The sequence below is a fragment of the Cnephaeus nilssonii genome (assembly GCF_951640355.1).
Source record: "Cnephaeus nilssonii genome assembly, chromosome: 2".
Taxonomy (NCBI): Eukaryota; Metazoa; Chordata; class Mammalia; order Chiroptera; family Vespertilionidae; genus Cnephaeus; species Cnephaeus nilssonii.
The window spans coordinates 97,127,152-97,151,501 of NC_137073.1; the positions used below are offsets into that span (position 1 = coordinate 97,127,152).

At 35.5% G+C, this 24,350-nt stretch overlaps 1 protein-coding gene across 1 annotated transcript in view; it reads left to right on the forward strand.

Annotated features, from left to right (window-relative positions):
• Window positions 1–24,350, forward strand: part of CDH18 (cadherin 18) — a 212,716-nt gene that overhangs the window by 23,859 nt on the left and 164,507 nt on the right. Inside the window, exon 2 of the mRNA XM_079759562.1 lies at window positions 18,989–19,283. Within this exon, the coding sequence (XP_079615688.1) occupies window positions 18,989–19,283 (295 nt within the window). The remainder of the gene's footprint in view (window positions 1–18,988; window positions 19,284–24,350) is intronic.

Below are 24,350 nucleotides of genomic sequence, written 5' to 3' on the forward strand. Positions count from 1 at the left end.
AAAATCCTTCTGTGGCTACCAAATTCATTGAGATTAAATCCCAGTTCTGTACACACAAACTAAATGGCATGGTCGCCTCTGGATGATTCCCAGCTTCTTTAGCTTCAACTCCTTTTAGCTCTCTCAGCTCCCCTGGCTTTTTATCTCTTCTCACAGCAACATCTGTTGTTCCTCTAAACCTTCCAAATTAGAATGTCTCAGTGGTCTGTGTATCAACAGCTGGAATCCTCACTGGATTCTAAACTTCTTCGATGCAGGTATGCTCCATCTTTTATTCATCATGTGCCTCTGGATAGACAGCAGATAGCCAAGTACTGGCACATAATATATAATCTATTGTCATTGAATAAAGGAAGGAAGGAAGGAAGGAAGGAAGGAAGGAAGGAAGGAAGGAAGGAAGGAAGGAAGGAAGGAAGGAAAGAAGGGAGGAAGGGAGGGAGGGAGGGAGGGAGGGAGGGAGGGAGGGAGGGAGGGAGGGAGGGAGGGAGGAAGAAAGGAAGAAGGGAAGGAAAGAAAGAAGGAAGGAAGGAAAAAATTCTCATAATTTACATACATAGTAAAAGGTAGAACCAGAAATTAAGCACAGACCTCCTGATTTTTATGGTTTCTGATTTCATCTCTTATATTATATTGATTAGTAAAGCTTAAGGTCAGATTTTTGAAAAATCAGGGATGTTTAGTGAGGGGAATAAAGAAGACTCAAGGGCTAGTGGGGATATTCTGACCATGTATTCATCCCATGAAAAAGCCTGGAATATAGTTGAAATAAAAAATAGTTCAATGTGTCCAGTGAGATTGACATTTATGGTTATTGTGCATATATTACATGAAGGGTAATAATAATAATAATGCAATTATATACACTGAGTGGCCAGATTATTATGATCTCTGAATGCATAATAATCTGGCCACTCAGTGTATATCCTATACAATAAAAGGCTAATATGCAAATTGTCCCCTCGACCAGGAGTTCGACCAGCAGGCAGGCCAGCCAACCACCCATGTCCCCTCCCCCTGGCCAGGCTGGCCGGACCCCACCCATGCACGAATTCATGCACTTGGCCTTCAATATATATATAATTATATACTGAGTGGCCAGATTATTATGCATTCAGAGATCATAATAATCTGGCCACTCAGTGCATAGTTGTGTCAAATACTTTGCATCTGAGATCACCATGTGTTTTTTTTTAATCTTTCATCCTGTAGTGCACTGCATCACACTGATTTGTATATGTTGAATCTTCCTTGTATCCCAAACACTTTTTATGAGGCCAGTATCAACCTGATACCAATACCAGACAAAGACACCCCCCAAAAAAGTTACTGGCCAATATCCCTGATGAACATGGATGCAAAAGTCCTCAACATAATATTAGCCAACAAAATTTGGTAGCATACTAAAAAGATCAAACCTCATGTTATCAACATCTTATTGATAAAAGTAAAAAATATGAGAGCAACTCTTAAGAATCTGAGTATATGTTTTTCATATATGATGTAGCAAAGTTCTTTTGAATTTTTTATTGCCCTTTGGAATTGGCTTTCTAATTGACTCCTGTGTTGCGTACTTTCTAGTTGACCTCATATTGGCTACTGACATATATAAACTGGAATTACAAATGTATTGTTATTAATAATCACTACAATTGTGATGTCCATTTATTAATTATTCATGCTTTGAACTATTTTAAATACTTTACATGCATGAATTCATATCTACCTCGTTGTAACACTTTGTGGGAGGTAGTACTATTATTTTCACTTTACAGATAAAATAACTGACACCCAGTGAGGTTAAGTAACTTGCCTAAGAACATACCACCAGCAAATGGAACAGTCAGAATTTTCAGATGGAGTCTGACTTCAGAACCATGAGAGATTACTATTTTAAAGGAATCGCCTTATGACAGCTAGGGGGAAAAAACTTCCATTTTAATTTTAGAGCAGTGCAGACTGCTTCCTTAGATGCTTGAACTCATTCAGAACCCAGAAAGGTGGAGAAATGACAAACATGATTCAGATGGTTGCCCTTCCCCCAAAACAAGTCTTTCACCATTTACTGAAAATGTATTGACACGCTCATAACCAGTCCCTATCATTAGCTAAAAGCGGCTAAAAGCTCAGGTGGGGGAAACAAGCAGGAAAGGCCTTGCTAAATGATGAGATATAAATACATTTTTAAAGTCAATTCCAAAAAGTTCAAAATTCCAAAGAATTCAAACTTCTCCATTAAGAGTAAGTCACTATTTCAGATTGCGACTAAAATATAGTGGAAGTTAGAGTCATTGTTGCAAAGTGGGCACACGATCCTTTATTCATTCCATTATTGTTTTGATATTTAAATTATATGAGCTTATGTATCATATCACTTTAGTACTTAACATCAACCTTATCAATGACAAAGCATTAATGTATAATCTGGTAAGAAGCTCATTTTACTAGAAAGCCCATGCAGTTGGGGAGATGGATCCCATGAGTGTAGATGCTACGTGTAAATTTGAATGTATATAAATTAAATTATCAGCATTCACTTCCCAAATTTAACAACTATCCCCAGAATATATGCTTAGATAAAAATGTTTTAAAAACAATATTCAACTTTCTTTCTCATTAAACACTTGAAATTAAAATTTTATTTTTATCATAATGTAATGATATAAATGAATTAACTGACAGACATTTCACCAAATCTTTTGCAAGAATGAATTTTTCCTTTTTATCTCATCATCTCACTATGGCTTTCTTAAAAAGTGTATCTATATGTCTCCAAAGTAAACAAATTGCAACCTCAGCTGCAGTTGCTGGGTTACTTGTTTTAGCACCCAGAGTAACAGGATATTTGAGTATTTGAAAATAACAGAGGTTCATTTTTTCCCACTGCTTATTCTATACCTGATTATAAGCAAAATTGTAAGCACAGTCTATCAGGATTTTCCATGAGCATTAGCTAATTGTAGGCATTGAACAGTAGATATTAGGAGAGAGATTTGGAGAGATTCCACAAACTGGTAAATATTAACAAGTGCTTTATCCAATTAAAATAATTATAACCTGTCTGACAAAACTTCTGACATAATTATTTTATATTGGTTTTTAAAATATATTTTTTTAAATTCTTTGGGCATTTGTTAGAGGAGGTGTCTTTTAAATTGGCTTAATTTTTGTCATCTATCTTGAATTTTTGTCTGTCATTCACTATTTTACTTTCTCTTCTCTCTTTTCTCACTAGATTCTATTTTAGGTCTCATGACAGACTTTTAACTTTCCTGCTTTGTTATATAGTACTAGAGGCCCAGTGCATGAAAATTCATGTACTGGAAGGGGGGGTCCCTCAGCCCAGCCTGCCCCCTCTCACAGTCCAGGAGCCCTCAGGGGTGGGAGGCAACCCAGTGATCAGGGGAAGGTGACGCCCCATCACACCTCTGCTGCTACCACTGCCGGCAGCACAAGCCTCGGCCGGCCCTTGTTACCTGAGCCTCGGGCAGGCCCTGGGAGGCTGGGGGACTGAGGGGACTGGAGGACTCCGGAGGCAGGCAGGTGGAGCGGCCGGGCCACCCTGGGGGCGAGCCCAGTGGCTCCGCCCACCTGCCACCCCAGCAGAGCTGAGGGGACTGTGGGTGCTGCCATCTTTGAGGGCGTGTCAGTCAATTAGCATATTCCCTCCTTATTGGCTGTGGGCGCTGCCATCTTTGTGATGGCATAAGGGTCAATTAGCATATTCCCTCTTTATTAGATAGGATTAGATCCAAGCTTGGCACACACTAATTTAGTCTTCATTTGCTTTGTTTCACTTCTCTTAACTTCATTTAACTCTTATCATTAAGTCATTTAATTACCATTGCAATTAGCTAGTTATTAATAATAGGAAATGAGCTGGATGTTATAGGCATGTCATTTGGGTAGCTTCACTAGGACGCTGTAACTTGCACTTCACAGGGAACCACCAGACTATTCCCTGCAAAACATTGGAGGAAGGGGCCAACAAAGGGAAGATAGAGGCAGGCCCAGTAAAGTTAGGGTGACATAGGAAGGTATTTGTCTGTCAATCACAACTGGGAACAAAAATTATTGGCGAGAATGGGCATGGCCACTGCAAGCACTTGAAAATTTGGGAATACTTTATCTCCTAAACAAAGAAATTCTCTCCCTTGTACTCTTGGCTTCCTTGTGTTCACTCGTATTTCCTCCATAGCCATGTGGACCTGCGGACTCCCCATGCAATTGACTGATGGACTACAGTGGGGAAACACAAATTAAACTAGCCTGATGCTGTTTTGGACTGTGCAGACATGGAAAAGAAATTCTCCATACTGGCTCTTATTTTAGCTCTTCTAAAGCTCTAGCTACACTTCTTTTATGACTGGACTAAGGGAAATGGGACTTTGGAAACTCAGGGATTTAATTCCACGGAAATAAAGCTTTCCATAATATCGCATCCTCCCATGCGAGTTTCAGAAAATTCCTTTTCTAGGGAAATAGCAAGAATTCCACTCCCTCTAGCAACCAGGGGAGAATAGGCCCTTTTCACACTGGTAACAATTTGTGGAAAGCCACTTTAAGTAGTAATCACAAGAAGAGCAGAAAGTTTACTGCTAAAGAATTCTGAAGAAACAGAATTTAGTGCTAATGTACAATGCCACAGAAGGCATGTATTTTTACTTTTAAATGTTCATAATATGATGAAAGTATTGATACCAATATGTAATACATTGTTTTGATTTTCAACTGTAATAAAATAATGGACAATGATATCCTTTTGGAAGGCATACAAGGTATTTTCTTAAATGTACAAAGTTTTTTATATCAATTATTTTAATGCTTAAAAATATTAGATTTATTGCATCAATGATTTTGAAATTTTAGTTCATTAAATGTGATTTTATTTCAATTCTCTGACAATAATACATATTGAAATTTTATCTAGTATAATACCCAAGGTGCAGTGTATGGTTAAGTGGCTAAGTGTCTGTGGATTGCAGTGAGGACATGGGGGAGTTAGAGTTCAAATATATGATATCAGGAGGATTGAGGAAGTTATTTTAGAATTGGCAGGAGCCTATAGCATGCTCTTTTCTTCTCTTCACCTTTGTTTCATTTAAGGTTATTTTATTTTTCCATTTTTAGGTAGGGTTAAAGTCCCATATATTCAAGGAGGTTGATTGTAGCTATATAGATCGGACTATAACATATTACTTTCATTTTAATAGATCTGCTTTTAAAAATGTAAGTGAAGCAGCATAGCTCGTGTGGCTCAGTGGTTGAGCATTGTCTTATGAACCAGGAGGTCATGGTTCGATTCCTGGTCAGAGCACATGCCCAGGTTGTGGGTTTGATCCCCAATGTGGGGTATGCAGGAGGCAGCTGATCAGTGACCCTGTCATCATTGATGTTTCTCTCTATCTCTCTCTCCCTCTTCCTTCCTCTCTAAAATCAATAAAACTATATTTTAAAATATGTATGTGAAGCAGTTGCTCTATTTTGATAAAATCAAAGTTAACAAATATACGTAGCAATATGGGGACTACAAAAAAAATACTCAGTGTATATAATAAAGAAGTCTGGCCTATTGACATTTTTATATCAGTGTCAACACACCAGGGCCATCTTAATTTAGAAATAATTGTAGGCTTTTATTTTTAGCATTCTCTATTGACTTTTTTTTTCCTTATGCTTTTCTTAATTGATTATTTAATCTAATACAGTCTTAAAAGTGGACCATGGAGAAAAAGATGAAGCCTAAAGATTTTTTTCTTGTCATTTTGTTGTGGTAATTACTTAAAAAATAGAAGAAAGCTATTTTGACTATGAAAACTGTAAATCTTTCTCTTCTAAAGAGACTGACAGGAAATTTATATCATTTTAGTTCTTAATGTTTACAAGAGCAGTGCTCTCATATTAATGTGCCAAGTATTTTGCACTAATTTTTGAAATATAAAAAATGAATTAAGTAAAGTTCAGGAACTCATTCATTATGGCTGAGTTCCTGAACTTTACTGAAAATCACAGTATATATGTCAGGATTATGTTAGTTGTGGCATGTTATGATATAGTAATTATAGATGCACTTTATTTGTTTTTTATTTCACAAGTAATGAATGTATTCATTGTAGGAATATTGAAAAATGAAGAAAAAAGTAAAGAAGAATTTAAAACTCATTATCTGTAGTATATTTCAAAAATATTTTATTAACATTTTTAAGCCATTGTAGAGTTTTCTCTCTATGTATATTTACTTTGAACAATAGGATAATGTCCACCCAAATAATTAGTTTTAAAAACTTGTATAATTATCTTTTAATTACTAAATATATTGATACAATAGCATTCTCAGTTGCTAGACAGCATTTCATTTTAAAATAATCCATAATTTGTCTATTTATCTATTATTTAACATTTTATTTGTTTTCAATGACTCATTATTATATAGAATAATATAATAAATCTTATCATATACCCAACATTGTAATCCAACTTTGATCTTATTTTAATTTTGCATTTGACACTTTTAAAAAATCAAGAATTGTATTATGACCTGAGACAGGTGTCAATGACTTTAATTAGTGCAGATTGAAAAGTCAGGTCTCCTACACATGAACTGCTTACTAGCTATATAACCTTTGGCAAAGTATTTAACAATTTGTCATCGGAAGTGTAGTTAGCACTCTTTTTGAAATGAATGAAGTGAAAGAAAGAGTGGTAAGAATGAATCATGTATGGTGGAAGGACAATGCCTGGGGCAGTTGAAACTGTTGATAAGACACAGTGTAGAAACTTAAGACATAAGCTACACAACAGACTGGGGGTTCCAGTTAGTTCAAGAACCCATTGTAAAATCTAAAGTGAAGGGGGCATTTGGAAATATATATGATTATTTTCAAATGACAAGAAAAGACAAGTGCATGGAGGCAAATATGCTTTTGTTCAACAATTTTGTAAATGATTTTGTAAAATTAAAATTACTGGCTCAAGAGCTGTGCATAGTATGCAGTATAATAAATTAGTATTTATTTATGTCATTGTATAAAAATCTTTATTCTCCTTTTAGTTTTTTTAATATCAAATGTCACAGTATTTCATTCACTATTAATGTTCAATACATGGTTAATATTGAATAATTCTCATACATTTAAAAATATAGGTCAATGAATTTTTATGGATGTTTATACCCTAGTAACCACCCCCTTGACCAAGGTGTAGAGATGCATTGTTCAATACTATAGCAAGTGTCTTCTGAACATTTGAAGTATTACTAGTTCAGATTGAGATTTTCTGTAGTATAAAAGGTGCATCAGGCCTGGCTCAGTTGATTGGAGCATTGTCCCATAAACCAAAAAAGGTTGTGTGTTTCATCCCTGGTCTGGGAGTGTACAAGAGGCAACTGATTGATGTTTCTCTCTCACATCAATGTCTCTTTCTCTCTGTGTGTGTCTTCCTCTCTCTCTTTCTAAAATCAATAAAAACATATCCTTGGATGAGGATAAATAAATAAATAATCAAAGGTGTATTAGATTTTAAAGACAAAATGAATAAAATAATGAATCTCATTAATATTTTTAATTTTGATTATAAGAATAATGATACTATTTTAGATATAATAGGTTAAGTTAATGTGTTATTAAAATGACATTTACTTGCTATTCTGAAAATATTTTGAATGTAGTTGGTGGAAAATTTTAAATTGCATATGTGGCTTGGATGATTTTTCAGTTGGCCAGCACTGATAGAGATCACTGCTAACTTCCCACGTAGTATTTGAATTTTTATTGCACATCTTTTTGGGCTCACCTGAATTCACTTGTCAGATTGTTGAAAGGTGAATTCTTGGCTTCCAGAGAATGAAAACAACTTTTTAGATCTTTCCTACTTATATCTGTACGATAAATTTTGGAAGTATTATACTTTCTTAATTTTGCATCCTATTAAGTTTAGTTTTTGTGTAGATTTTCTCCAATTAAACATATTATCTTTAGAAAACACAGCCTGTGCCTTTTTTAAAAACATAAATTTGCTCAAAACAATGTAGAATATTATGCACATGGTACATAATTAAAATTTACTAATGACTGCTAAGTGAATAAATAAATGAAATGTTGAAGTACAAAACTTAGAAATATAATGTTTTTACTCATGTATAAAATGAAGAAAATAATGGCTGTCTGTATGATTTTTTGTATATAATGGACACGGTATTGTGTCTGGCAAAGAGTACGCACTCAATAAATAGCACAGAGCATTTTAATGTTAGTATCGTATAATTTAAATTGCATGAAAAGCACATTACTACAAAGTACTCTTTTTTTATTTTATTGTTTTTTTCCTTTATTGATTAAGATATTACATATGTGTCCTTATCTCCCCCCATTGCCTCCCCCCTTGTGCCCTCACCCCCCCAGTGTCTGTGTCCATTGGTTATGCTTATATGCATGCATACAAGTCCTTTGGTTGATCTCTCCCCCTTTCCCCACCCTCCCCTGCCTTCCCTCTGAGTTCTGACAGTCTGATGGATGCTTCTCTGTCTCTGGATCTGTTTTTGTTCATCAGTTTATGTTGTTCATTATATTCCACAAATGGGTAGATCATGTGATATTTATCTTTCTCTGACTGACTTATTCCGCTTAGCATTATGCTCTCCAGTTCCATCCATGCTGTTGCAAATGGCAGGAATCCCTTCCTTTTTACAGCAGCATAGTATTCCATTGTGTAGATGTACCGCAGTTTTCTAATCCACTCATCTGCTGATGGGCACTTAGGCTGTTTCCAAATCTTAGCTATGGTGAATTGTGCTGCTATGAACATAGGGGTATATATATCCTTTCAGATTGGTGTTTCTGGTTTCTTAGGATATATTCCTAGAAGTGGGATCACTGGCTCAAATGGGAGTTCCATTTTTATTTTTTTTGATGAAACTCCATACTGTTCTCCACAGTGGCTGCACCAGTGTGCATTCCCACCAGCAGTAGCACAAAAGTTCTCTTATTCTGAAATTCCCCTAGTAAGTGTTTCCTTGTCTTATAAATTTCAAGTGGGATGTAATTGTTTGTACTCAACGATATGACATTATAGTCCTGTGCCAAGGCGATCATGATACATGTGGATAGAGTACACAATTCATAACGGGCTCTAACAAATGAAACAAAACGATCCCTAGAAACCTGTGAGAGTGGAAGAGAGAGGGGAGCAGCAATGACAGGATTGCCTGCAGCCCCACCTGGTGAATGGGCTTTCGTTGGCTGAACACCTGTTTGGCGTTGTCACCTAGGAATTCCTAGTTGAAAGGGTATTAAGTTTGGAATGTAAGAGCAACATCTCCCGGGTTACAGTGAGAGATGATTATTTAAAATCTAGTCATGTGTTTCTTTTTCCTTCACTCTTGCTGCTTTGAAAGTTGAAAGCACCTAATATATTAATATGTACATATATAAGTTTTATGAATGTTAATTTATGTCTTTCACGGTTTTATTACGTCTGATCCATTCTTTCCACATCCATCACTCTCTATAGAACTCATTCAGGGAGGTTAAGAGACTTATCTAAGTGTGCCTTATGAATAAATGGTGGGATCGGGATGTGAGCAGGAGCCTGTCAGACTCAATGTCATGTTCTTCCCACTGCTGTATCCCGCCTTCCTGTTACATATGGGCACACAGCAGATGAATTTATAATTCTGATGCATAAACCCACAAAAACTCTCAAAAGGGTTTTATCAGGATCTGTCCCTATTAATTAGGCAGAAGCAAAGTTAATGCAGCTTAGAGCAGCAAAGAACATTCATTCAAATACATTTTGCATTTGTAAACCAGATGTCGCATTTAAATGTCTTAGACTACACAAAATTTTAAACCACTGTCAAGAACACAAAGGCATTTAGTGAAAGTAAAATATTTAAATCAACAATTATTGATGTATTATTGCTATACAGGCAACACAAAGTAAAAAATCCAGTCCTTCCAAAGCTGTCCTGCTAAATTGAGAAAGGTCTGAAGGATTAGCCAGGTGTAGATGGACGTGTCCATGCAGAGCTTTTTCAGAACTAGAATACAAATGATTTCTGTCATTAAGAATGAGGTTTGAACCCAGCAACACTTGTAAGGTAGGGATAATGTTATCCTCCTCATTTTACAGTGGAGGAAACTGAGTCACAAGGAAGTTAATAAAGTAACTTATTCCAGCTCCCAGGACAAGTAAGCATAGGATGCTCATGGAAATTCAGTAAACCAGTCACCAGATCTAGACTGTTCACTGCCATTCTGCTATGTCACCTCCGCTGTCGTGTGATACAGCCTTGAGGACATGGCTTTTTCTTCCATAAGTCTGGATTTGCTTGGTCACAACCCACGAACGTAGACTGTACCGCATGAAAGTCCATTTTGTCCTCCCTCAGGGCCATGGAAAGCTGTGCTCTTTCACTTTTGCATTAATATGTCCCATGCCAATCTAATGTTTGAATTTAAAATAGATTTTAAAATCAGAATATATATTTCCTTCGCAGAGAAGAGTTTAAATGATTTTAAACATGAGTAAATATGTATTCTAGACAGGAGAGATATGGCATCTTTGCATGGTAATGAAGGATGCCTTAGATGCAGCAAAGAAATGCAGAAAGTAGCAAAAAATTACGGATGTGCAAAACAATGCTGCCTCTTGCTTTTCATTTCAAATGAGGCATTGCCAGTGTTCTTTTCTCCTCTGTTCCCATCACATTTTCTCTTTTCACCTACAGTTCTCTCTGGACCTCATCTATTTTGAGTGTTTAATTAGTATGGTAGAAACTAATGTTGAGAAAGAAAAAACTATGGCAGATATCAAATCTTTAGCAATCATTCTTCATTATGTAATGCAGCTTATCTTAAGGTGATTTCAGTAAAACCATATTTTATATAAATAAAAGATGAATAATGTAACAATTTTTGAATGTATTACATCAATCCTTTTGACACATAGAGAACTCTGATATTGCTTACACCATTTGTCTTTTTGTTATTTTGTCATTTATGGTGATCATAATTAATTATTCAAGAAGGTTCTAGGGCATACATATATTTCTATTTTTCTAATATCACCTTTAGAGTTAATGTACCTATTTTTTGCTGTCAGATATAAATTTTAAATATTTTTTTCTTTTTTTAAATATATTTTTATTGATTTCAGAGAGGAAGGAGAGGGAGAGAGATAGAAACATCAGTGATGAGAGAGAATCATCGATCGGTTGTCTCCTGAGCTCTCCCCATTGGGAGTGGGGCCCACAACCTGGGCATGTGCCCTTGCCTGGAGTCAAACCTGGGACCCTTCAGTCTGAAGGCTGATGCTCTATCCACCGAGCCAAACCAGCTAGGGCTAAATATTTTTCTTATATGTGACTTGTAATAACACATTTATTTGTGAATTTTTTCTTCTAAAGGCATTTTAAATAACGATTTTCCCAATTTAATTTTAATAACTCAATAAGAAAAACACTCAGGAAGCCGGATTTGATCACTTGTAGCAATATTATCTGACAAGAAAGACACATTCCTTCAATCATGCCATAACAATTTCCATGATCAAACTTTTGTCCAAGGCCAGTAAAGTGTGACTTGAGAGTAACTATAAACTGTACTTTAATTTAGGAAACATTATTAACAATCTAAAAAAATGTTTTTTACCATATAGAAATCATCAAGGAACGAGATTACAGTAAAGCTAGAAAAATAAGTAAATGTTGCCTCCAGTGAATTTGCAGCTGGTGATGGAAAATCATTTTACTCTTCAGGGAAGTTATTGAAGCAGAAATGGAAGTCCACGTGAACCAGGCTGTGATGTTCTGCTGTTCGGTAAATTAGATAACCGAGGGAAACACGTGTCTAGAAGCAGTGTAAAGGATTGCCAAGATAAAGTTGTTGTTTTTTTAAATTTTATTTAAACTCTTAAACTAATAAGATATATTGAAATATTTAATCAGAGTAAAAATTAGCTTGTGAAAATGAGATGCACTATTTATTTACAAGGACTGAGAAAATTATGTTAGGAAAAATACTGGCCTAAGAAGGATTCCTTGCTACTTTTTATTGACAAGGAAACACATAGCTATTCTTTTTATACAGTTAAGTTCAAGACCTAATAGAGCAGGTGAGTTTGGTTTCCATAACTATATCTAGTTAATTGATGAACACCTTCTGTATTTATGAAAATGGAAGTGGTACATGAAGATATGGGTAACTTCAACAGATGGTTAAAAAACAACAATTACAGTTATGTATTGAGAATTAGGCAGCAGATTGTTAATATTATTTTTTAACTGTCAGAAATTTATAGTCAGTTCCCTCCTCAGCTCATTTACCTTCCTAACTTGTCACGTATAGAAGCTAATTTCTGCTGATTCACCATTGTGAGTTAGTTTTGTATATGAAGTTAACTTGGGATGCAATTTCATTCTTTTGCATATGAATACCCTGTTGTCTTTTCAAAATGTATTAAAAAGTTTATTTCTTCCTCCATCAAATTATCTTGGAACCTATTGAAAACATTTCACAATGAAGACATGGGTTTATTTCTGATTTTTTTTTTTCTATTCCAATAATCTTTACTGCAAAAGCACATGATCTTGATTACTGTAGCTTTGTAGTAAGTTTTGACATCTGGAATATACAGTCTTCCTAATTTGTTCTTTTTCATTGTTGTCTTTTGTTTACTGTCTGCTTCTCCTGACTGGGATACATGTAGGCTGTAGCAGGGCAGGGATCTTTGACATGTCCCCGTATTGAGCTCCATGATTGGCATATGGTAGGTGCTCCAAAAATATGTGTTAGATGAGTAGACTCCTACAAGTGATTGTGGGATAAAACAATAATGTAACTTTTTTTTGGTCAGAGGAATTTCCCAAAGGGTTAAATCCATTCACACTTTCATCATCTTCCTTCCCTCTCCCCCTATATGCAGTTACTGCTTTCTTATTTGGAAAAAAAAAAGAGTCTAAAATGAAGAGTAATGGCAGAGTTTTAATGGGGATGAAATCACAACCCACTTTAACATGTGGGCAATGATTTGAGCCATTGTTTTTCTGGAATTGTAGTACTGTTTAGTACACTCTTGAGATTTTTCTTCTTTAAAAATAGCTTCCAGAGGTACCTTATTGTCAATTAGGCCCTGATTGGGAGATAAGAACAGACATTAATTTTTATAGAGAACTAGAGGGCCGATGCACGAAGATTTGTGCAAGAACAGGCCTTCCTTCTCCTGGCTGACTGCACCAGCTTCCCTCTGGCACCCAGGACCCGGGCCTTCACTTTGGCTGCCACCTTCTGCCTCCGCCCCGCCCCGGCCCAGCCACCACCATCTTTGTCACGTCAATTTGCATATTCCCTCCTTATTGGCTGTGGGTACCGCCATCTTTGTCATGGAGTGATGGTCAATTTGCATATTCTGTCTTTATTATATAGGGTAGGTATTCTTGTTCCTTATTTATCTCACTCCAATTCCAAACAATTTCTCTCTTTTTGAGGCTTCACGACAATTAGCAGTGAAATTCTCAACTATTGATTGACTCCTTCAGTATCCAAATATTTGGCACACCTGATGGAGCTCTCAAAAGTAAAGCTGATGGGTATGGAATTATGAAATCTTCAAATTTGACAGATATTTTACAATTTTTCATCTTACATCATTACAGGCCCAGGCTAAGATCATCCACACCTTTGTATTCCCAATAACTATGTACATGTGCAAAAAAGTTGGACAATGAAGAAAGCTGATAGGTTAAAACAAAGATTCATTTGAAATATGGTGTAGGAGGAGAGCTCTACCCTAGATGACCAGAAAAACAAGTGGGTCCTAGAGAAAATAAAGCCTGAAACACTGAAACATCCTTGGAGGTAAACATGACAAAGCTGAAGCTGTTCAACTTTGGCATATGGTGAGAAGGCAGGGTTCTTTATAAAGACTGGGAAAATAGAAATCTGCAGGAAAATAGGAAGCCCAAATAGAGATGGTTGACTCCATAATAGGCATAAGTACAGGAGCTGAGCAGGGCTGTTGAAAACAGGACATTGTGGACATCACTAATTTTCAGGGCTGCCGTGAATTGAAGCCAACTCAATGGCATGAAACAGATATGCACATGTTAATATACCTAATCTGGGATTCAGGGGATATCAAACAGGTGATACCTTTTGCTCCTTTTTCCCTCCTCCTCTTCATTTACAAGAGTTTCTAAGAATTCTCATAAAGAAGTTAAAAGCTAAAAACTGAAATTCAACATGCCATTGTATGTCTGTGAAAACCTCTGATGTTTCTAGTGAAATAATTGCATTACTTATTTTCTTACCCTTATGTATTTTCCTAACCTTTTAATTGTTAGCATTAGTTTTGTGGCTGAACTAAGTGCTTTAAGGACATCATACCATTTTACATATTAATTGATGCAAATTTAAAACTGATGGTTATGTATTTTTTTTTCCCTTTTAGCAGCAAGTGTCTGATGTATTAGTGACCAAGTGACTGTTATTACTTATGTTTTTTTTTCCTTCACATCAATCACTTATTAATAGTTCAATTGAGTTTTATTCCATATGCTTATGGTTTAACTACAATATATCACATTCTGGAATGAAGAACACGTACATTTTAAAGATACCATCTTACGATCATTCCTCTCATCTTGCATCATTTGTCTTTTATGTGTTGGAGAAAATGGTAATAGTGGGATTACTATATAATATTTCTGAATTTATTTCTGGCTTTGACTGGAATATGGTAAATATAAGTTTCTGCTCAAAAAATGTACATAAATTATGTAGTCCAAAATACTACAATTTTAAGTCAGTGACCTATCTTTTTAGCATATCTTAAAATCCTAGCTAAAAGCAACTACCACCATCTTCTTAACCTTTTAAAGTTATTGTACCCCAAAAGGATAGAATATTATCTGGGTGAGGAATTCTGCATTAGACCGAAAGCTATAAATTTTTAGGTACTGATCCTAACATGGTCCAGGGTGAAGAGTTTTCTAGGTAAGTTACATTAGCTTTCTAAATGCCATAGGTTACTAGTTAACAGTCAGTGTATTAAAGCAATTCCAGAGAAAGATTCATGTTGCTTTACTTGAGTGACTAAATTTTCTTTTTGTTTTCTTCATTCTTTTACTTTTTCTGTTCTCTAAAGAGCAGTTCATTAACCTTTATTAATATGTGATCAGATACACAAGGATTACCTATTCTTGCTTTAGAGCAGTATAACATCTGTCCTTCAGCACAAAAATATCACTCATGTTGCAAAATCTCATGACTCTAAGAGTATATTCACACCAATGGGTGCTATGATCAGATCCTGCTACTGCTGTCTCGATAGTTCTTCAAAATTGACTGCTAAAAAGGGCTCATTATTTATTACTAAAAATCAGCTTTATATTTTAAATATTTTCCCATAATTCAATGTAAAAATAATGAAAATCTTTCAAATAATATAGTAGCTAGTTAGACTTACAATGTAATATTTTACTGGTTAGTAAATGAGTACCCTGTGTGTATACAGAGTAATTCTACTTCTCGTGCCTTTCTTCTAATCCCTTTCATTTGGTGTCTCATGGCTGTCCAACTTAAAGATTTGTGTCTGGTTATCTGTATTGCCTGATTACCTGTGTGTAAAAGCTTTCTCTCCATGTTTTAAAATTTTTATCTGTACTATCGCCATTATTGCTCACTCAATGAATGAAAGAATGAATGAATGAATTTATTCACCCACTTTTAGTCATAATTTCTTGCCTTATAATATCTAATACAAAACATGTGCTTTTCCAGGATCTTAAAATCCACTTACTAAGCCAAACAAGACAACCTAGCCAGTGTTTTTCTCAGGCTTTACCTATGTTGCAGACTGTGTGTTGGCAAAAAGAACTGAATATTTGAGAACAGTTATGGTAGAGACGAGGTAATCTTGAGATTGCATCACTTTGTTGCTTCACAAATGGTTATTATCATACTCATATGAACTATTAATCAATTGACTAAATGGGTGGTTTCCCATTGGTGTTACATGAAACTAATTATTTCAAGATTTAACCAGACCAGCTGAGAGTTCAAATAATCCATTCATAAAATGATCATCTAAAAATCATTTAACTGATTATATAAATACTTAAATGAGTATTATCAACACCTAATATATTCCAAATATAGTTTATAGTATTTTAATGTAGCTTTTACTATGTTAGGCAATGATATAAATACTTTTAAATTATAACTCACATCTATTTTCAAATTAGACATAACTTCTGAAACATTTTGACTAAGTGATTTATTTATTCTAAAAACTTTATGAAAACAGATCCAAATCTTAAAGGCTAAAGCATACAAATTACTAGAATTTTCCTCTTATTAGAATTCTAATCTGTATGATGATTACTTACCAGATGTATATAAAGCATACAGTATACAACATTTTTAATAGATACTTTAGATTGGCAACTTAATTATTTATTTTAACTATTTCTGTTGCTGGTCAACATAGGTAAGCCATAGGTCTTTTAAATATAAATATATTTTATTATATCAACTTTTAATCCAAAACCAAATCACATTATGTCATCTTCAATAAAAAACATAGAAGAGTACACAAATATATCCTGAAGATAAGAGTCAATTGTAACCATTGTTATTTCTTTATGAAATTAGTTAATAAAAGGCACACCACTTTTCCCCAAAAGCATGTATAGTTACTTATTTTTATTTTACACAGGCTTATAATTTATATATGTCATAACAATAGCTAATATAGCTATTTCACCTCTTATTTAATTTATTAACAAGAATGTTTCAGAAAAGGTTCTAAAAATATTTGTTCAGTGAATTTCTTGCTTTACTCTGCTATTTTCTAGTCAGAAACTGATACAAAGTTAGAGAATATGAAATAGGATGCCTGTCGATCAAATGATTGATCTTTTCTTCTAGGTGCTAAAATGATTACAAGAGACAGAAAGAAACAAGTACATTTTTATACATGCACATAACTGTCTTCATACAACTCATTCTGCATTCTTCTCTTAGTAATTAATTTACTAATGAAGTGTGAATCTTTGAAAACTACGTTTCATATTTTGCTAATGTAGTTTTACTTATTTTTATAAAAGTAGTTATGAAATGATTTTACTTGTTCAATCTTGCGGAGTGATTCTCATCAGAATTTTGTGCCTATTTATGTCTTATTTTCAAAAAAGAAATAAAATTATTCCTTATGTCCTATAATTTGTTTCAGTTGACTTCATTTTCCTAAAAAGTACTCCTTTCCTCATGCTGTATAGCCTTTTTTTCTACATTCCATCTTTTTAAAAAAGTCATCTAAAAGTTCAGAGACTTTAAAATAAACCTTGAAGATTTTAACTTTACTATGGCAAGAAACCAAAATGCTATGTGAACAGGTTATATTTTTCAATGTTCCCAAGTGTCAGAAATGAACAAAAGGTAAGTAGTGGAGGTTATATGACCAAAAAGGTTTCATATAAAGGATAACTGTTCAGAGCTCTTGGGAGAAACAATTCTTTAAATATATGGTTGTGATTTGATAAAATACTGAAGCTATTACCAGCCAGAATTGTAGCAGTGGCATTCCCTGAAATTTTTAACTGAGTTTTGATATTATGAGTTATAGTAGAATATTAAGTATGAACTATACACAATTTAAAAGCTATTACTAATGTGTGAGTGACAAAAAGTAGGTTGAAATGGTCTTAATGTTATTTGTCATTCTTATTGAAAACCTCCTCTCACCTGAAATATTACTTTTCTAATTAATATCTGCTCAAAGAATATTCTGTCATTTTAATTTTAATAAGTGAGACTTAACTAGTATACCTCAATTAATTAAAAATTGGGGCCTGCTTATTGGTTAAATCTTTAATACTATTTAAATTTTCAGTGAAATTTTTTATAACTTGGAAAGAAAGAAAACATTCTACCATGAAGTTTTTATCATTCAAATTGAATAATTAATCTAGAAAATACATTTAATTAAAAATGTTTGTCCCTGTGACAAACATGTATCTCTTGTGGTAATTTTAATAATTTTAGTCTGAAATTTTCTACCATATTTTACCAAGTTTTAACTTTAAAATACAACATCAGACAAATTAAAACAAAATAAAAAACAACACAACATTTTTCTACAAGTATGGAAACAGTATTCTTCCAAGGGATTTGCTGATCATTTATTTTTGCTATTCTATGTAGGTAGTAAAATATTGATTTGGTATAATAACAGCAAGGGTTGTTGTTTTTCTTTTATAAGTATTACTAGAGGCCCAGTGCATGAAAATTCATGCACTTGGGGGGGGGGGGTCCCTCAGCCTGGCCTGTGCCCTTTCACAGTCCGGGATCCCTTGGGGGATGTCCACCTGCCAGCTTAGGCTAGCTCCCCGGGGGATCAGGCCTAAGCTGGCAATCAGACCTCCCCCTGGCAGCCCAGGAGCCCTTGAGGAATGTCCAACTGACGGCTTAGGCCCGCTCCCTGCATGAAGCGGGCCTAAGCCATCAGTTGGACATCCTGTGCACTGCCACGGAGGCAGGAGAGGCTCCCGCTACTGCTGCTGCACTCACAGCTCGCAGCCCTCAGCCAGGCTTGTGACTGAGCAGAGCTCTCCCTGTGGGAGCACAATGACCACCAGGGGGCAGCTCCTGTGTTGAGCATCTGCCCCCTGGTGGTCAGTGCATGTCATAGAAACTTGTCATTCCCGGTTGTTCCGCCATTAGGGTCAATATTCATATTATCCTTTTTTTATATAGGATTAATTTCTCTTACATCAATAAGTAGATGTCTTTTACACATATTGGTAAATATATCCATATTAATTGCATGTGGAGCAAAATGTTAGAAAAATAAATGATTGTAGTAACTTATAAGACACTGTGGGAAACATTCATAATCAAACTAAGTATTAAATAATTGATAGACAGTTATCAGAGAATATCAAGTAAGGTTGGAATATAATTGTATGTTAAGTTATTCCATTTGTATTTTATAGCTGCACTCCAATTCTGACAAAGGTGATGGGTCTGTCAAGTACATCCTTACTGGAGAAGGTGCTGGGACCATATTTATCATTGATGATACCACAGGTGACATCCACTCAACGAAAAGCCTGGACAGAGAGCAGAAGACCCACTATGTTCTCCATGCCCAGGCTATTGACAGACGGACAAACAAGCCTCTTGAACCGGAGTCCGAGTTCATCATCAAAGTGCAAGACATCAATGACAATGCTCCAAAGTTCACAGATGGACCATATATCGTTACCGTGCCTGAAATGTCAGATATGGGTAAGAAAATCATTTTACATTTTGACTTAATGTATTTTTGAGGATCCAAAAATATATTTTGAACACCTGTTTTAATATGTGTGTGTGTGTGTGTGTGTGTGTGTGTGTGTGTGTGTGTGTGTAGAAATTTGAAGAAGTTCTAAAATATTTTAATACTTTCCCATGGCCTAAAGTATTAAGGAATATTGGTTCTAGTTATTATATTTAGTAAAATTAAACTTCTAAGTATACTGTATGTGTAAGTAATGGTTTGATCTCAGGAAAACACTATCATAACTTGGAAAAAAAAAAACAGCAATTCTTAACTGACAGGTTTTTCTGGCCATGAACATTTTTCTAGTATATTGTTGAGAACATAACAACGCATTCAAAGTGACAATTTGCATAGATAAGGAAAGATAATATAACATCATAAGTCTTTTGGTATGTCTTTTAAGCTTATAGTTTATGAACCAATTAAAATAGTATTAATATTACAAATAATAGCTACATTAATAAGTAAAACTTTACACCTACTCTTAAACATTTATATAACTTATATAAATATCAACAACCCTGTGAAGTATTTAGAATACCACTTTTAAAATGTATAAGTGAAATACGCCAGTTAAAGAAAGACAAATATCACATGATTGCACTTAGTTGTGGAATATGATGAACAAAGCAAACTGACGAGCAAAATAGGTCTAGAGGTATGATGCATGGAACAGAATAACAGATCTCAGTGGGGGTGGTGTGTGGAAGGGGACAGGAACATATATGCATATATGCATAACCCATGGATAAAGACAATAGTATGGGGAAAGCCTGGAGTTGGTGGAAGGCTAAAAAGGGAGAAGATGGGAGACATCTGTAGTACTGTCAATAATAGTAATAATAATGTACAAAATGGCATACAGTACTTAAGTAACTTTTCTAAATTCTCGTGTCTAGAAATGGGCCAAAAAAAAAACAACAACAAAACAACTTCAGGTTCTTCTGAATGCAAAGCTTACACAGCAGTTAATAAATTATACTCTAGGTTTCCAGTCACCTGATGATCCGGCAATTTCCCACCACTCCCAGATATCTGTGGTCCGGCTATTTTATTTTATCTTTTATTTTATCTTTATCTGTGATTAATTTCCCAAATGTGATTAAAGTTCAGCTATGGTAATAATAATTTTGACCATTCCTGAGACTTAAAGCTTAGATTTAAAATATATTATTTGAATAAAGATTATTTTCGACATGTGTACATTAGAGGCATTGGAATATGAATGTATGGAAGGTCATGTGAAAGTGCAAGGAGAAACTGACTTTACATTGGGTGCTTAAGAATAGGTGATACATCGACTCTAATCCAAAATAATAAAAGTGCAATATGCTAATTATACCAGATGTCCTTCCAGACGACCTCCGGGACGAAGCCCAGGTCCCCATTACCAGAGGGAAGCCGGTGCTGGCAGCCGGGGAAGGAAGGCCTACTCTTGCACGAATTTTGTGCATCAGGCCTCTAGTTTCAGAAATAAAAAGCTAGCAATACTGTAGAACAGGACCAGCAAACAATGGCAGGGAGACAAAGCCAGCCTGCTGTTTGTTTTTGTAAATAATGTTTTACTGGAACACAGTCATAGCCATTCATCTTTATTGTGCCTGCAGTAGCCTGCGTACTGCTGTGGCAGAGATGAGTAGTTGCAGTCAAGACTAACTCACAAAGCCTAAAACACTTCCTGTGTTGTAAGAGACTGAAAAGTTTGCCAAACTCCGTTGTAAGGGCTTTCAGGAAACGAGGCCAGAGGTAGGGGGAATAATCTGAGGATGGTGTTGTAGTCATGATAATAGACACGGCATCTGTTGATTTAGGGCAGTCCGTGTTCTTGCTGAGTAATGCATATACGCAGAAATATGGCATTTGTTACAAATAATAAGGTCATGCTTATTTCCTTTACACAGACACTGTAAGTGATCTAACTAATACTCAGCCTTACCTTCTGTGTTTCTAAGAGAACTCAGTTTTGTTCAGGGTGGCACCATGCAGAGTCACATGTTCACCTCCCATCACTTCTTTTCATCTAGGAGTGGCCATGTGACTTAATTCTAGCTGGTACGATGTAAGTGGAGTCCAAAGAGGGAGCTTCTGGGAAAGATGTAGGTCTGCGGACTACAAGTCATAGCTGGCACACATATGCCAGCACTGCCATGTTCCTTTCTTGCTGCCTGTAATGCAGACGTGGTGTGGAAATGCAGCAGCTGCTAGCAACCACAGGAGCAAAGCCTTTTGCTAAGTGAGATGGAGCAGAGAGAGAAAAGGGCCTGGAACTCATGCTCCAGTCCTGGCCTGCCCATCCCAAAACCTTTCTTCTGAAAATAAACCTCTTTCTATTTAAACACTTCCATTCAATCTCAGATACATGAATGTATGTACATTGAGCCCGAATTGGTACTTGGCCAAATTCTAGGTTTCTACATGGACCTAATAAGCAAAGAGTAGGACCTAATACTGAATCTAAAGGAACAGGGAGGGAGGTTTCAGCACCAGATAAGAAACAGCCATGCCATGTTCCATTAAGTGCTTTGCTTTGCAAATAATACATGAAGTCCTCACTCCTTTCCCCTTTCACTATGTAATTATGATGCTAGTTGATTTTGCTATGATGACAATGTTCCTTTCTGGCTGTGGTGTTGCTCACAGTTTTCAGAGACCTAAATCTTGCTTGCCATCAACTGTGGAATCAATTCTATCTGTACAAGTTCTGATCAGTGGATAAAAGGAGATTGGACATTTCGCATTTAGACTTGGAGTTCTACAGAAAATCTAAAATCGATCCCCACAAAACAAGTTAGTTTTGTCAGAGTCTGAGACTACGGGTTGCCACAGCAGTTGTGATAATGACCACTGAAATAGCTCCAGAGAATATTTATTGAGCACTTAGCATGTGTCAGGCATTGCATGCTGTTTGCAATAATTTCATGCTTGCATAATCATGAAGGCAACATTAGAATGATCTTTGTTTTACAGAGGATGAAACAGATATATAGAATTAAGTAATTTGCCCAAGATTGCATGTTTAGTGAGAAGTGCAATTGGGAAATATTTCTACGCTAGGCAGAGTTTTACCTTTTGAGTTCCCATTTTTTAATATAGTAAAAGTACTAAAATCTGGATCAATATATTTGTTGAATCATTACAACAAAAAGTAGGTGTTCCAGAAGACATTTGTTTACTAAACCAGCAGTGGGGGTCTTATTTTTAACCCAGTAGAGTAGATTGGATGTTATTATAGTGTTCCTTTTGTTTAAGAGATAGGATTTGGGGATGGCCAAATACCATGAAGATAAAAAAAATTCTTCATAATTGCCTGGAAGTATGAGAATAGCCATTTATTTATTCTAAAATAGAATCCCTAAGGAGTCCAACAGGTACATGCTTTTGAAAAAAATCCTCTGAAAATCTCAAAATTATGTACATTAGGCACAGTGTGGATAAAGACAATGGACCGGTTCCAGGTAGGCATGTTTACCAAAAGCTGAGAAACCTTTGTAACATGGATGGTGTGGAGTAGTCCAGGGCCATTTTCTGGAGTGGAAAGTAGCCTCATTAGCTCAGCTAAGGAGTGGAGTTCAGATGGAGGACCAAGTGTGCTCATTATACTGGGACAGGGTGAAAGAGTGGGACAGGGTAAAAGAGTGTATTGTTCTCCATGCTTAAGAACAAAGTAGCCTGGCCTGTGTGGATCACTGAGCATTGACCTATGAACCAGGTAGTCACGGTTTGATAACCCGTCAGAACACATGCCCGGGTTGTGGGCTAGATGCCCAGTGTTAGGCATGCAGGAGGCAACTGAATAATTATTCTCTCTCATCATTGATGTTTCTATCTCTCCCTCCCTCCTCCTTCCTCTCTGAAATCAATGAAAATATTTTTTAAAAGAACAAAGTAAATGATTAAGCAATAAAAACAGAAAGTTTCAATCTGCTAATAAAAACATAACCACTATACAACAAAACAAACACTGCTGATAAAATACTTTAGTATAAGCTATGCATCCAATAAGAAATAAGACATGAATTTAAGTGAATAAACATTTGAAAATACAGATGTCACATAATAATGCTAAAGCTAATATGATGAAAGATAAATAAATAATGTGAACATCATGGATGGCAGACAGAGAACTAATTTTTATTACATAAGGGCCTTTTTGTTTTTTTGTTTGTCTGTTGTTTATTGAGGTACCATTGGTTAATAACATTATATAAGTTTCAGGTGTCCAGCATTATAATTTGGTATCTGTATCACCAACAAAAGTCTAGTTTCCATTCGTCATCATATATTTCCCCCTCCCAACCACTCCCATAACCCTCCCAATGTTCTGTTGTCTGTATCTATGAGTTTGTTCTAATTTTGTTTGCTTAGTTTATGTTTTTGTTTGTTTTAGATTCCACATATGTATGTCTGAAATCATAGATTTTTTGGCCTGTTCCATATGACATTTCACTTAGGATAATTCCCTCAATAGCCATCTCTGTTGTAACAAATGGCAATATTTTATCTTTTTATGAATGAGTAGTAGTTCATTGTATTTATATATCATATCTTCTTTATCCACTCATCTAGTTATGGATGCTTAGGTTGTTTCTGTATCTAGGCTATTATAAATAATGCTGCAATTAACAAAGGGTACATGTATCTTTCTGAATTAGTGATTTTATATTCTTCTAATGAATATCCTAAAGTGGGATTGCTGGATCATGTATTTATTTATTTATTTTAAATCCTCATCTGAGGACATTTTTTCCATTCATGTTTAGAGGGAGAGGAATGGAGAAGGAGAGACCGAGAGAAACACTGATGTGAGAGAGACACATCGATTGGTTGCCTCCCACAAGCCCCTGACCAGCGCCAGGAATCTGCAACTGGGGTATGTGCCCTTGACCAGAATTGAACCTGGGACCCTTCATTTGCAGGCTGATGCTCTACCCACTGAACAAAAAAGGCTAGGGCAGGGATTGCTGGATCATAAGTTAGTTTTATTATTTTTTTTTCATTTTTTGAGGAAACCTCACACCATTTTCCTTACTGGC